This window comes from Schistocerca gregaria, chromosome 6 (genome assembly GCF_023897955.1).
Source record: "Schistocerca gregaria isolate iqSchGreg1 chromosome 6, iqSchGreg1.2, whole genome shotgun sequence".
Taxonomy (NCBI): domain Eukaryota; kingdom Metazoa; phylum Arthropoda; class Insecta; order Orthoptera; family Acrididae; genus Schistocerca; species Schistocerca gregaria.
The window spans coordinates 577,170,887-577,185,048 of record NC_064925.1 but is presented as its reverse complement, the minus strand read 5'-3'; the positions used below and the strand labels follow the sequence as shown (position 1 = coordinate 577,185,048).

Genomic DNA, 14,162 nt, shown 5'->3' with positions numbered 1-14,162 from the left:
TCCTTAAGCTCACTATAGTTAAAGAAAACACAAAGGTTCAAAGAATTCATTGTGGCCTTCAAAGAACTGTAAAGCTAGTTTCCTAACCGTTATGAAACTGTCAATTTTCCAAATGTTTTCCAGACTACTGGCCTTTCAGTTGAAAGCGCCCTTATGCAAATGCAGACACAACTGAGTGATATGCAAGGAATTCCCTTTTAATGACAAATTGTTTTATATTAAAACTGTCCAGGATGTCTACATTATGTTCTTCATGTAGAGCTCCCACATTTCATAATGAGGTTCCAGAAAGTGCTACATATTTCAATCGATATCTTTGTGTGAAAGACCCTTTTTTGATTATGAAACTAAAGAAGCCATGGTTAGCAGCAAAAAGAGGACGCAAATCTGTGAAATTGTCTGTGCCTGTTGATATGCCAACAGTTTGTACCAGAGAAAAATTATTCATCTTCAGCACTCCGAAAATAAATAACACCAAAGATTTGTTTTGTTTGTGATCTATGTTGCTGAAGAACATGAAATATAAAGCCAAGTCGTACAGAGTGTGACTGCATTGCCATTTAAATGCTTCTCCCCTCTCTACCAGCTGAGAGAGAGTGTGTAACGTGGCAGGGTGGCAGGGGAGGGGGGGATGATGTGCAGCGTAGCTGAGCACTATGGCACTTGTGACAGGCCACAGCCCAAGACCCAAAATCTTAGCCACCTCTGCTTCGAAAGAAGCTTGCAAAATAAATTATCACTTATTCAATATCAATGAAATTTAATATAATTAAGTGAGTACCTGTTTAAGGGGTGCGACAGGTACCTATCATATTATACGTAATTGTTTCATTATGAGTGATAACAGGAATCTGTGTTGATAGTGTATTAAATACGTTTATTACCTAAGTACTAAAAGACCAGTTATTTTCCAAACCTTTTATTCACACTGATAATCTCTATGTCACTATGCAAAAACAAATACATTTTTAAATTTGAAAACAAAACTGAATTAAGAGAAAATATTTCATATTGAATACTTGAAAAGTACTGTTTTATTGTAAAGCAAACTGCAGGTTGTTAGAAACAGTGATTACCTGAAGTCAAATGTACCTTGTAAAGATATTGCAAGTCAAATAAAAGTGCCCTCAGTCTTACATGGTGAACCTGCCACAGTGTCAGGCACACAGTCACAATGATGTCAGGTGCTGTAATTTAGTGGATAAACACAACTTGTTGGCAATAAGCATGCCAGTATAGAGAGGCACCTTTGCATTCACAAAGGCCATCATTGAAAACTTTGTAACTTGCCAATGGCTGCTGCTGTCAACAAAACAAAGTGACACCACATTCAATGTTTACTGCTGGCTGGTAATGTGATACAATGTTCACTATTATACTACAAAATTTATATGCCTACCACGCCACTGAGATGGCAACGTCTTGTTCACACATGCACATTATCACCATCTTAATGCAAAACATTCACTTTTTCTTCGCAGTGCCACAGTTTTCACAAACAATTATATTATCTGCATATCATATCTCATTATAGTTGAAACATCTAATATACTTCACCTCACTTATTGGCAACAACCTCAATGTTCTAGCATCGGGTTACTTATAACCTATCCAACACAGTTGCACTTTTATTTCCACAGTACTTCAATTCTGGTGATTGACTGGTTTTCAACCATTTCTTCCTTTACTCGACACGTAAAACTGCTTCACTGAGTTATTTGTCCATCATTGTTCTCCACTCGAAGCCTGTTCTCTATCTATGTATTAATCTGTTCAACATCAATTAACAAAATATCCTTCACAGAGGATGATTTATTTTCATAGTTTCATCTTGGTCTCCACAAGACTGTTTTGACAGTTTCTCTGATCCAGTCTACATACTACTTTATTATGTTACTGTATTTGTTCCCAACAGAATACACAATTAGGACAGATGAGCTGGTTTCCCTAAAATATCTCTTGTTAACAAACACTTCCGACCAACCACCTACAGCCTATCTCCCCACATTAAAGACACAAACCATCTCTTTCACTGACTCAATCACCCTCACTCCAAGTCCCTACTCTACCTTGTTAATGTCTCTCCCTACACACCAAGATTCGCATACCATAGCTTTACGACTGTCTAAAACTTAACTATTACAATGTCCTTCCAACTCCAAACACAACTCCTTATTCCTTATACGCCCAGCTAAATATATCTTCACACATTACTAGTTCCTCATTTTGCAGGATTGAAATACTAAAAAATGAATTATGGCATGGCCTTTGATACTGTCGTAACAACCTTCTGTTAACCTATTTATTGGTTACCATAGGAAACCTTTCGTGTCTTCCAAATCAAAATCATGCCTAGTTCAAGTTCATTAATGATATTGCCAAAGCCTAGCCGCCCCCCCCCCCCCCCTCCCCCAACACACACACACACACACACACACACACACACACACACACACACACAGTCAAATGCTCTCCGTGCAGTCAGTGCGTCAGTGCTTTTATACACTATCCATCAATCAGCTACAGATAAATAAGTACCCTTTTTATTTACATAGTGAAATTTCTGGTGTTATTGCGAACAAATACTTAAGTATTGGCAAAAATCAGGAAGTGGTAATACTACTTAGCTTTTTTTAAAACAATCTGCCTCCAAGTTTCAATGTTATAAATTCAAAGAAATACATTGTTAATGAAGCTGCATTGCACACAACCATTTCACTGTTAGTTTTTTTTTTTCCCAGTCAGCAGTGTTGTGCAAATAGTGGTGAATTTAGCCACACTTCTCTCTTCATCTAATAAATACAACACTAAGCTATCTTTCATCCATTACTATCATGTAATCAATTCCTTTCAGCTGATGTGACAACAAAGGTCAGTGAGCTGGGAAGAAAAGACCACTGTTACTCCCAATGTTCTCTGAATGACTCTTCTTATTTGTAATTCTCCATCCCACATTATTAGTTAACAGCATTTCCAATTATTGTTTAATTCATATTATTTTAAGTATTTCCGATTATCTTCTTTTTGTGACTTTACATTAGCAGCTTTTCATCTCAGTTTAGTGCTGCACATTAATCCAGTTTATATTTTTGTTATTGCAATCCATGAACTTTTCTTGTTGAATAAATTATAATCTATGTATGATGTCGGCAGTAGAAATCCAAAAAATAAAATCAATAAGAACTTGCACTGCTTACCCTCCATGACTGATTTTTCGTGTCAGTTTCCGTTTCTCTCTGTTACTAGTTTCAGGGTTGAAATTTTCCATAAATTTCATGTCCTGGTTTCTTGTCAATTTCTTCAATACAGGATTTGACTTCTGAAACACAAATTTTGACTTTTTGTCATGTAAAATGCTTATTATGCCACATGATATAAATTTATTTCTATTTTGCTCAGTTTCTTTTGTTGCATGGAATTTTTTCTTTTGCATGGAGAACATTCTTTTCATTTGCAATCATATTCCAAAATATTTCAATGGATAGTCAAGATAACTTTTTAAAGAAACAAAAAGCTTATCTTTTTACAACACCAAAGTTCTTATGTGGAATGTCAAGATCACTGGTATTTCTATTCTATAGTGATCGCTTAGGTATCCAGAGTATGACGCACAACACCAAACTGCTTCCTACATGTTTTTATTTCTGCTTGGATAACAATTTTGTGCATTTTGCCTGACACGTGATCAGTAACATGGATCTATTTTGGTTCTACCAATAAGGAAAACTATATAATTGAAAAGAAGTACCATAAATCTGCAATTTTTTGAAGCCGGCAAAAACATTGCACCAATACGGTTAGTGCTAAATACTCGGGACATAATAAACAAAGAGAATAAACTTTTACATGTGCCTGTTTTCTCTGCAATCCATTATTTTGTATAGTGCAGTTCTATTTTTATCGACATCACATCAAATGTGTTTTGTTACTCTACTTGAGCAACATTATGCACAAAGGTCTTCTTACAGGTTCTGTTCAATTTACTTGCAATGTCTCACTGCAGAGGAATGTACGAGAAATTCTGCAATACATTCAGTGTAAAATTAAAAGCATATTTAATCTAATGAGCCTCTTTTGCATGAATAACTGTTCATTATAAAGCGAGGCTAATACTCATGAAATAGAAGAGTCAGTCAGTAAGCGCATACACTAAATGACAAAAAACTGTTACTAAGCTTCGTCTCAGTTTTCCTCCAGTGCTCTCACACATCCTCCATCCCTTGTCAACCCATATCAAATTCTGCATTACAGGGGAAACTGGTTGTAGCAGGGACTGAAGTGGGGTCTATTACAGTGAAATAATAAGGTATTTAATTTAATTTATCAGGTCATGGAACAAGTCACTTTATAATTCACAGAAAGCTTGTCGGAAAATTTAATACAAAAACAATATATTTACAATAGTACTGACAAATATGTTACAGTAAAAGGCACTAAAATTGTATTAGGAACTATTTTACAACATCAAACGAGCTAATGCCATCACAAGTGAGCTTTACAGCTTACATATGAATGTTTTAGGTTTATTGACTGAAATTTTTCCATTCTGCTGGCAGCCAGCTGAACAAGAAATTTACAGAATAGCGAACACCTTTCTGCACCCTAAAAGTGTGATCCAAATACAAATTATTTCACTGAATAAGGCCATTTGGATGTGTGGAGGAGACCAGTGACTTTTTATCAGATTAGATATAAAAGTCAATGTATTGCTCACATGCTACTTTGTGGACTTATTAAATGTGTGAATAAAGTGAACAAGTTAACACAAAAGTTACAACAGCAACACACAGTTTGCACAGTCAATATATGGAAGAATAAGAGCAGGAACTGCATATTTATACAGAGGAAACATGTTTTTCCTTACTAACTGAAACATGATATTTTTTTCTAAAATTTTTGCTCTCACTAACAGTTCTTTTACAACACTTTTGAAATCAGAAAATAATCTCATATGTTCTTTTTGCCAGACTCTCCTGAATGTAATGGTTGGCTCTCTCTAACATTTCATTTGGCATAGTTTCAATTTCCTGACAAACTAATATCTTAAGGTCATCAACTGTGCACGGCTTGTTCATGTACATACTCGATTTAAAGCTGCCCCACAAAAAGAAGTAACAAGTTGATAGATCACATAAGTGTGGAGGCCGTGGAACACCACGATATTGTGAAATGACATTTCATGGGAACAACTGTCAAATCACTTCCACGAATGTTCTTGCCAATTGAGCTGTGGCACCACCATCTCTGAACCACATTTCTCGTATGTGTACATGACACTTTTGAAGTTCTGGATGAAGAATGTTCTTTAACAAGTCAATGTAGCATGCTGATGTCTTAACAAATGCCATTCCTCTGTCTTCAAAAAAGTAAGGTCGAACAATCCCTATTTTCTAGTTTATCTGTTAGGACATCACTGCCTAAAATTGAGTGTAATGAATCAGTTAGTCTTATCACAACAAAAGTTAGGCACACTATTAAAATACGTGCCACGCCGCTGATAAAGGGGCACCACAACTGCAGTAATGGAGAGCTTTTTGAGAATGTATTTGTTAGTCAATCCATACTCCAATTAAAATTACTTTGTGATTGCTGTTGCAGCGATTCGAGTGCTCAGACTAGAGACCAGGCACCACCCAATCTTAGTTCTTTCTTGTGCAGCATGTGCTGGCTGTATTGCTTATTTTGCAGGTTACATGCAGCGCGTTGTGACGACTGGCTGGCTGCACGGTGGCAACACTTCACCCCTGCCACTGCAGTTGCTACACGTTTAATCTGAGTATAGTGTGGCCAAGACAGAGCTGACAGTGAATTTTAGGTTCTCAACAGGACAAACTGCATGAAGACGTCTGTGCAGTAGTTTTTTTTATTTTATGGTACACAGCTGGGTAATGGTAGCTAAAGAACACTACTCTAAAAAAAACCACTAGGAGTTAATGGGATAGGGTCCTACATAAGTCAGGAACCAGTATCTGCAATTCTAGGGTATCCTTTCTCAAAGGCCCTTGTCAAATGATCTGCAAATTTGTTTTCAGGGATTTTGATGTGGCTAGAGGCCCAGGTAAATAAAATCAACCATCTGGTGCTTTGAAGCTCGTGGAAGAAGTCTTGATTGACTAAAACCAATAAGTGTCGGGGACAGAGTTTGAACTTGTAAACTTTTCAGAGTTCCAATGACCTAGTGTGAGAAAAGTGCAACTATATCTTAAGTGCACTATCACGTGCAATACATGGGTGTGAGATGTCTTTTGGCATGAAGGCTGGATCTAGATGAAGTTGTGAGCAACAGATCCTCTTAAAAGGGTGTCTGCGAGGATGACAGAGAAACATCTCAGATAGTGTTCTGTGTAGTTCAGAGGCTGGACCGTAGACAAGCTGATACTGAGACAACGGACAGCATTTATGTGCATGCGTTGTCCTTTTATCCAGGAAGAGAAAAAGGTGATTTGGGTGTTCTTTGACGCCTCATTCATGGGCAACACAGTTAAATAATAGTTGGGGCTATCTCAGTATGGTCACCTCTGTCAAGTTGTTATCTACAGGGCTCTTCCAAAGATGGTGTTGCGAGTCTTCTAATCCATGAGTCAGGCTACCATAGTCCAAGAGGGGTGGTATGAGACCTCTTTGAAGTCACAAAAAGGTGGTCGGATCAGTGTCCCAAGAAGAATTGGTGAAGCAGAGTAGGATATTAAGTTTTGTCTGGCATGTCTCTTTCAGCTGGTGTTAGGTTAACAAACATTAATTCTATGAAGTGATATGTCTCTACTACTATAAGTGGTTTATCACGGAAGTAAAGGTTCTGCTGTGAGTGGAAAATTTTGCAATAGCCGAAATGCATTATACATTTTGGAAGCAGTGAATTGGATACCTCTGGTGAGGGTCAATCCATATGATATACTGAAGTTAGCATTTTACAACACTTACATCTGAAAAACTAATTTATACTACTAAATAGCTAAAACTGTCACTTGGTCCCAGAAGCAGGTTGCCTATCTAAAGGCTTATATGGGTAACCAAATTTTATTTTCAGCTTTTCGTACAATTATTGACCAAATCAAAAAATTTGTCAATCTACTCATTACTAGGCATACTGTTACATTAAAGGATTCACGCAATACACCAAGTACTAAAGTTAGAAACTGTGTCTATATCTTGAGGCAGCATAACATCAGACAAATTACACAGCTGTATTCATTCAGTTCAGTAATTGAAAGTGAGTGTACTTAGAACACTTGTGAAACATTTCTCACTGACACAACACACTAAACAATGAAACAAAAAAAGTTTACCAGTTATTACAATTTTGCTTTTCAAGCAGTAAAATTTTATCAAAAAGCAAGATGTTTTATTACTTCTTTATTGTTAATTTTATTTGCACCACATTTTGTAGATAATATCCACACTGTGTGTACCGGCAAAGTCGGATCATTGTACGACATATCTTACGGAGATATGATGTCACGATCACAGATGCGTGACAAACTAGTTTGTAAAGCAATCAAGTCAATAAGAGTACGTAAAGCACAATACCATTGGGTACTGATATCCTCAGGTGGGTATAAATAAGCCTATATATTCACATTATACATACTTGAATTAATGTTGAAGCATTTTAGTTAAATTTATGTAAATTCATGTTTATTGATTGTTTCAAAGGTGCGCCAACAATTTTTATCAACAAAGTTGTAAACTCTTTGACCTTGTTAATGTTTCTTGAATGTGCACTGTCTTAGTGGGAGAGTAGTTTTAAATGGACAGTCTTGGTAGGAATGTGATACGAAATGGACAGTCTTGCCAAAAGAGCTATTGTAAATGGAGCAAATGCGTTTTTGTGATAGCGCTGAAGGTAGAAATATTTTGTACTAATAATCCAATGTGAGGAAATATTAGTCAATATAATTATTTCAAAGTTTAGAAACATTATTTCATTAAAGAATCACTAGAAGCCACCTGACTAACACAATCTCTTAACCAGTTAATATTTCTTCAGATCAGAAGTAGGATCAGAGACCAACATCATATTATCCCACAGAAGACAATGAGGCCACAAATAAAATAACAAGGTAAGTGATATTTTATAACTCTAGATGTGGATGAGGGATTCAATCCAAGTACTTAAAATAAATGATCAACATCTTGTTAGAAGACTTAACTGAACATTAAGCATTGAAGAATCCCATCACAATTTTTTCTTAAAATGGAGTGCAAATTAACTGGACTATATTAATCTATAAACACGAGGTGTTTGAAAAGTCCAAGCAAAGTCCAAGAGATGGCACCACCGGCACGTATCCAGGTCATATTTAGTTAGTACATCTTTGAAAAGAACGCACACCAAGTTTCAGCCATACTGGCCTATTTCTTTGTGTTTGGCATTTGTGTGAATCAAGGAAGTCGAGTGACTGTAAAAAAAATGGACGAAAAAGAATTTCATGTGGTGATTAACCATTACTTTATGAAAGGCAAAACGCCTCAAGAGACTAAAGAGAAGCTCCATAAACATTATGGTGACTCTGCACCTTTGATTAGAACAGTTTATAAGTGGTTTCAAAATTTTCGGCCATATGGGCACAAGTGATGCTGAACGTTCTGGCCACCTTGTGGAGCTTGCAACTCCAGAAATCAATGATAAAATCCATGACATGGTGCGTGAGTTTGCTAGTGCTGTGGGCATCTCGAATGAACAGGTACATAATATTTTGCATAAACGTTTGGACAAGAAAGCTATTCCCAAGATGGGTTCCGTGATTGCTCACGCTTGACCAAATACAGAATCATTCGAACTGTTGCCAGGATGATTAGAAGCTGTTCAGGAAGAATCTGCAGGGCTTTAAGCTTTGTTTTGTCACTGTGGATGAAACATGAATACATTACTACCCTCCTGAGGCCAAACAACAATCTAAACAATGGGTTACAAAGGGAGAATCTGCACCAAAAAAGGTGAAGACCATTCTTTCGGCCGGAAAGATTATGGCGACTGTCTTTTGGAATTCGCAAGGGATAATCTTCATTGACTATCTGGAAAAGGGTACAACTATTACAGATGCACATCATTCATCGTTATTGGACCACTTTAAACCGAGCTGCAAGAAAAACCCTGGCGATTGGGCTGCAAAAAAGCCCTTTTCCATCACAACAATGCACCAGCACACATCTCAGCAGCTGTGGTCGCAAAATTAATGGAACTCATTTCACATCCCCCCTATTCTTCAGACTTGGCTCCCTCGGACTACTATTCGTTCCCCAATTTGAAGAAATGGCTGGCAGGACAACGATTTTAGTCAAACGAGGAAGTGACTGCAACAACTAATAGCTACTTTGCAGACTTAGACTATTCGTATTATTCGGAAGGGATCAACAAATTAGAACAGCATTGGACAAAGTGTGTACGCCTGAAAGGAGACTACTAAGTCGAAAAATAAAAAAAGTTTAACCCAAACATGTAAGCAGTTTTTATTTTTGCACGGGCTTTTCAAACGCCCCTCGTGTACGTTCTCATTACGTGAAAGTGAAGCTGTTTTATATATGGGAGTTAAATGCTTTAAGAGTGTGTGTGTGTGTGTGTGTGTGTGTGTGTGTGTGTGTGTGTGTGCGCGCGCGCGCGGGCGCTTCATGAAGGCACTTTTTTACAGAATCTTTACTGTTCACATGTGGTACTTATTTGTAGCAAATAATATGAAATCAAATTCATCAAGTCCTGACACAAATATTCAATGAGTAAGAGAGGAATAACATTTAAAATATGCATTAAACATTTATATCATAAATAGTGTAGCCTGGCTGTGTGATATAAACTTAACATCAAACTTAACATCAAGTACGTATGTATATAAAAATCAGGATAAAATCAAACTTTGATGTTAAATCAGACTTAATCAGAATTAGTAACCAGTTTTCAAATTTAGATTCTGATGAAAGGATATCTAGGCTACATCTTTCAGCTGGAAGCAAGTTGTAATTTATCGGTAATCAGAGCTTCAAAGTCTGGCTTGAATGAGCTCAACTTGACCCTAAAGTCCTCAACACAAAGCCTGTTTCCGTATTTATTTATAATGTACAAATCAGAAAACTCGCTTTCACACACTTATGTAGTAACAAACAGCACCAAAAATCAGACTGCTTGTTTGAAAAGAGAATGTATTCTGTTTTTGGTCACGAAGAAAACAGACGTTCCTTCCTGAAAGCACCTTCCATTGAATGGTCACTAGTCATGTCCATTACAGTGTCTTTCCGGATTATTTCTTCTAACACTTTTCCTGAAAACCGATTTCCTATTGAGTAATATTTTGTGTTATCTTCGGGAAAGTACTTTTCAATACTTTATAGGACCTGTAAAGGAGTAATTGTGTCTCTAATTATATCTTCTATGGGACCTAATTCAATGTTTTCGAAAAATGATGCGAGAAAGTTATTGCTCAGTACTTGTGACCTACAATGAGTTAACTTTCTTTTAAATGACGGTATTTTATTACCCGTTACGAAATCTGTTGTGCCATGCCCTTACAGGCCAATATTAAAAATGTGAAGCCCGTCAAAGATATCAGCTAAATTGCCTAACCCTGGTAACCACTGATCATCGGTTTTGTCACTGAGAAACGAAAACCTCTCAGTTTAAATACTAACTTTAAAATCTTGCCGCTAGAGAGCCGTCTTACTTCAGTATGAAGAAGCTAATTTTTAAATTTACCTCCCATATCCTGACACAATAACGTGAATAGTAGCGATTTAGGAGCCTTTGTGTTTTCAGCATCCGTCGGAAAAGAAAGAAGAGTTAGGCAATATCTTTAGAAACCAATGATTTCGGTGTATTATAAGTTGTGTGCTTCGACAGTCAAATCCATCTTTCTTCACTTTTGAAGTTACGTGACCATATACTGCCTTGACTTCCGTCTATGCACATACCACAACGTTTTTGGCAAGGAATACGTAATTTTAACACACAAAGGGCATATTGAAAATGTTTTGTGCTGTGGCATTTTACTCGATCTGTCTGCAAAATAAAATCTCGTATATTGTCATGATAATCAAAACGTATAAAACCGACTAACTGAGGCATGTTTGTCACATTTGTACTCTCTTCTATTTGAAGAGCGTAAGACGTGACCTCTTGCAGTTGTAATCACAATGTTTCTTCAATGCTGGAAGTCGTATTTTCCATTCTCCTTTTCACAGTACTGAAGGATAACTACACTTTTTGTATTTCTTTGGCCACTTTTCCCCAAAACTGCTTGGGCCATGTGTGTACCCGCGGGCAGTAAGAGACTCGCCAACCGTGTGAGATTTTCCTTCCTTTGCAATTCTAAAACTAACCAGTATAAAGATAGTATTAATAAAATTTGCTGTTACGTTTGAATTTTTTCAAAACGCAGATTTCTTTTGAAAAAAGTCAATAGGTTTACCAAGTAACTTCTAGTGACAATTATTTTAATGACACTTCAATAGAGATGGCTTCATGCTTTGATATGTATGGATTTCTAAGTACACTACGCGTTGGGGAACTGGTGTTTCTATACCGGCCTTTAAATTCAAACTGTAGGGAGCTTTCGCCGTACTTGCGGTAAGGCGATGTTGGTTTCGGTTTCTTTAACTGCATCCTTGGAGGCAGAAGGGCTTTCCTGGCTTAAACGTCGCTTCATGGTTAACTTAAAACACGATCCTGTAGAAGTCACACAATCAAGATAAACTTCACATCACAATTTTAACACTCAAGAATCAGCTTGTTGTAAAAGTTCACTCCTGTTCCATACGCAGGCTTTCTTCCCTTTTATGAAGGGTTGGGGCGTGGGGGCGTCACTCCCGCGTAAGCGCTTGCTATTGGCTGGACGCCACTGACGTCATAGCGAGCGGCATTGTGATTACACGGGAAATTCGCCGCACCAGACACTGTGGCCGCGTGGCGTGGTAGTCGTTCATTACAGTTTAGCTCAGTACACGGTGTGACATTTATTACACACTAAAAGAAAATAAATGATAATTAAGATTAAGAAAATAAGTCACTCGTTTGTTGAAGAAGCAGATTTTTATGTAGGTGTACTGGATTTCTATTGCTGTTTACCTGTTTAAGACGCATAGCTGCTTCTTCCTTGGGCACATTTCTTCACGGCTTTCCTCCTTGCTTCTAGATTCAGATACCCTAATCCTTATAAATGTTCTTGTTCTTAGATGTAGAGCCATAAATGTGTCATGAACCTCAGGAAACTTTCTTTACAAAACAGAGCACAGATACTAGTTTTTCTTTGCCCAATCGATTTCCATGAAAAGCAGCATCATCTTCAAATACTTAACTTTTTGCTGCTAGAAAACCTAACGATTTACGGATGTTTTGGCACTTAAACGCAACATAGGCTGCAATGTACATCACTGGATCTGGAAGAACATTTGAGATTACAGTCGTCGCACATTATTACCGCATCTATTAATAAATTTTCTTAGACGTTCACAGCTTCTGGGATTTCTAGTACTGCCTATTCATCATCAACATAGATCTCACTCGTAATTGAACTTAGAGGCGCAGAATCTGAAGCAGCTCCTAGACGGCCAATAATATTGTGCAATATTATTGATGTTCTCCCTACCCTGCACAATAATATTGTGGTTCGGGCTGTTGACGAAAAGACGATGTTTCTGTGACAATTGATCTACTCTGTTGCGAGCAGAAAAAAGGATGAAAAATTGGGCCAAGGAGTGTCGAAGATCAATCACGGAAACATACTGTGAATGATTATCACCATATTTCGGCGTTGCCGTACATAGGAATTTGCCCCCCCCCCCCGCCCTTTCCCTTTCTCGTGGATTCTGGTGTACGGTGATTTTATTCATTATAAAATTCTTATACAAATGTACAAGTAATTTCTTGTGCTTCTATTAAACTTGTCGTCTACTCAAATGTGGCACTACGTGGCTGATATCAGTGAGACAATACTACCGATTTAGCGATAATTGAATAATCGTTTGTTTGTTGTTCTCATTTGGTTATCGAAGTAGTGTTCGGGATATTGTTTTGTATCGAAATTGATCAAATCTTTTGTATCAAAAATTCAAATTTTTGAGTCTTGCACCGCTTTCTCACCCATGGCTCAATTTATGCAGACGCTCAAATCCCCATGACATTTAACAAAAATCTATACGAGACTAAATTCCCAGTCAGCGATTACCTATTATGCTACAGCACCTTGCCATTGGAAATTCTTTCGTAGGCTTTCTATTAGTGCAGTGTCACCCTAAAGCTTTGATACAAAATTGTTACGCCATCTATCTATCAGTTTCACAGCTACAAACTCAATATTATTGGGCTTGCGCAATATTACTGACGGTCTAGGGTAAATTATGCTGCCACAAAAGTCTTTGGGCACCTACCAAACAGCATCAAAAGCCTGACAGATAGCCAACTAACATTTAAAAATAAATTAAAAGAATTTCTAGATGACAACTCCTCCTACTCATTGGCTGAATTTTTAGATATAAACTAAGTAAAAAAAAAATTAATCATTAGTGTCATGCAATATTTTGTGTAGTCTAATTTCTTGTACAGACATCTTTTATTAACCTGACACGTTCCACATCATTACGAAGTGTCGTATTCATGATCTATGGAACAAGTATTAATCTAATCTAATCTAATCTAGGGACCGCTTGAGTTTCCGTCACACGGAGATCCTCCATTTAATTCTTGAGTAACCGGCGGGTTTCCAGAGGAAGAAGTATCATTTACATTACCCTCAGTATAACAAATGACGCCCTGTTCCTTATTTCAAACAGCGTAAGGTCATTATAAAATGTACCTAATCCTTGAACCTCAGGTAACAAAATTCCACGCCATCTTGATTTGGTCTGAAAGTCAATATGTGGCTGACATTCACGCTTTTTAAGTTTTCGTAAAGATCAGAGAGATTTTATTTACTTGATGAAACCGTTTTGGAAAGGCAACAATCTGTCTCCATCGCCAACTTCTTTAGTGTATTCAACTAACTTGTGAGATTAAATCCAAATCCACGATGCAGAGGTGAGCATTCATGTTTTGGAGACATCAAAGACGTCGTTAACCAGTGCAATTAAATTACTTTCAATGTCCTTGTGAAGGACACACACTTCAAGTGCGCTACAGTAATGCGGTGTGTTACCCTACGTTTAAAAAGTTTTTATGTAACTGCCTTAATTATTTTGGA

General features: G+C 37.2%; 1 protein-coding gene across 2 annotated transcripts in view; it reads right to left on the bottom strand.

The window, feature by feature from the left end:
* The window catches only part of LOC126278428 (ARL14 effector protein), a 50,640-nt gene that overhangs the window by 22,852 nt on the left and 13,626 nt on the right, over window positions 1-14,162 (bottom strand). Inside the window, exons 1-2 of one of the 2 annotated variants that reach the window (XM_049978545.1) lie at window positions 11,550-11,770; window positions 3,198-3,319 (exon numbers count right to left, since the gene is read on the bottom strand). In XM_049978545.1, coding sequence (XP_049834502.1) covers window positions 3,198-3,319; window positions 11,550-11,633 — 206 coding nt within the window. In that variant the 5' untranslated portion in view covers window positions 11,634-11,770. Of the gene's footprint in view, window positions 1-3,197; window positions 3,320-11,549; window positions 11,771-14,162 lie in introns of those variants that run through there. The other variant, XM_049978544.1, reaches the window with a different exon arrangement.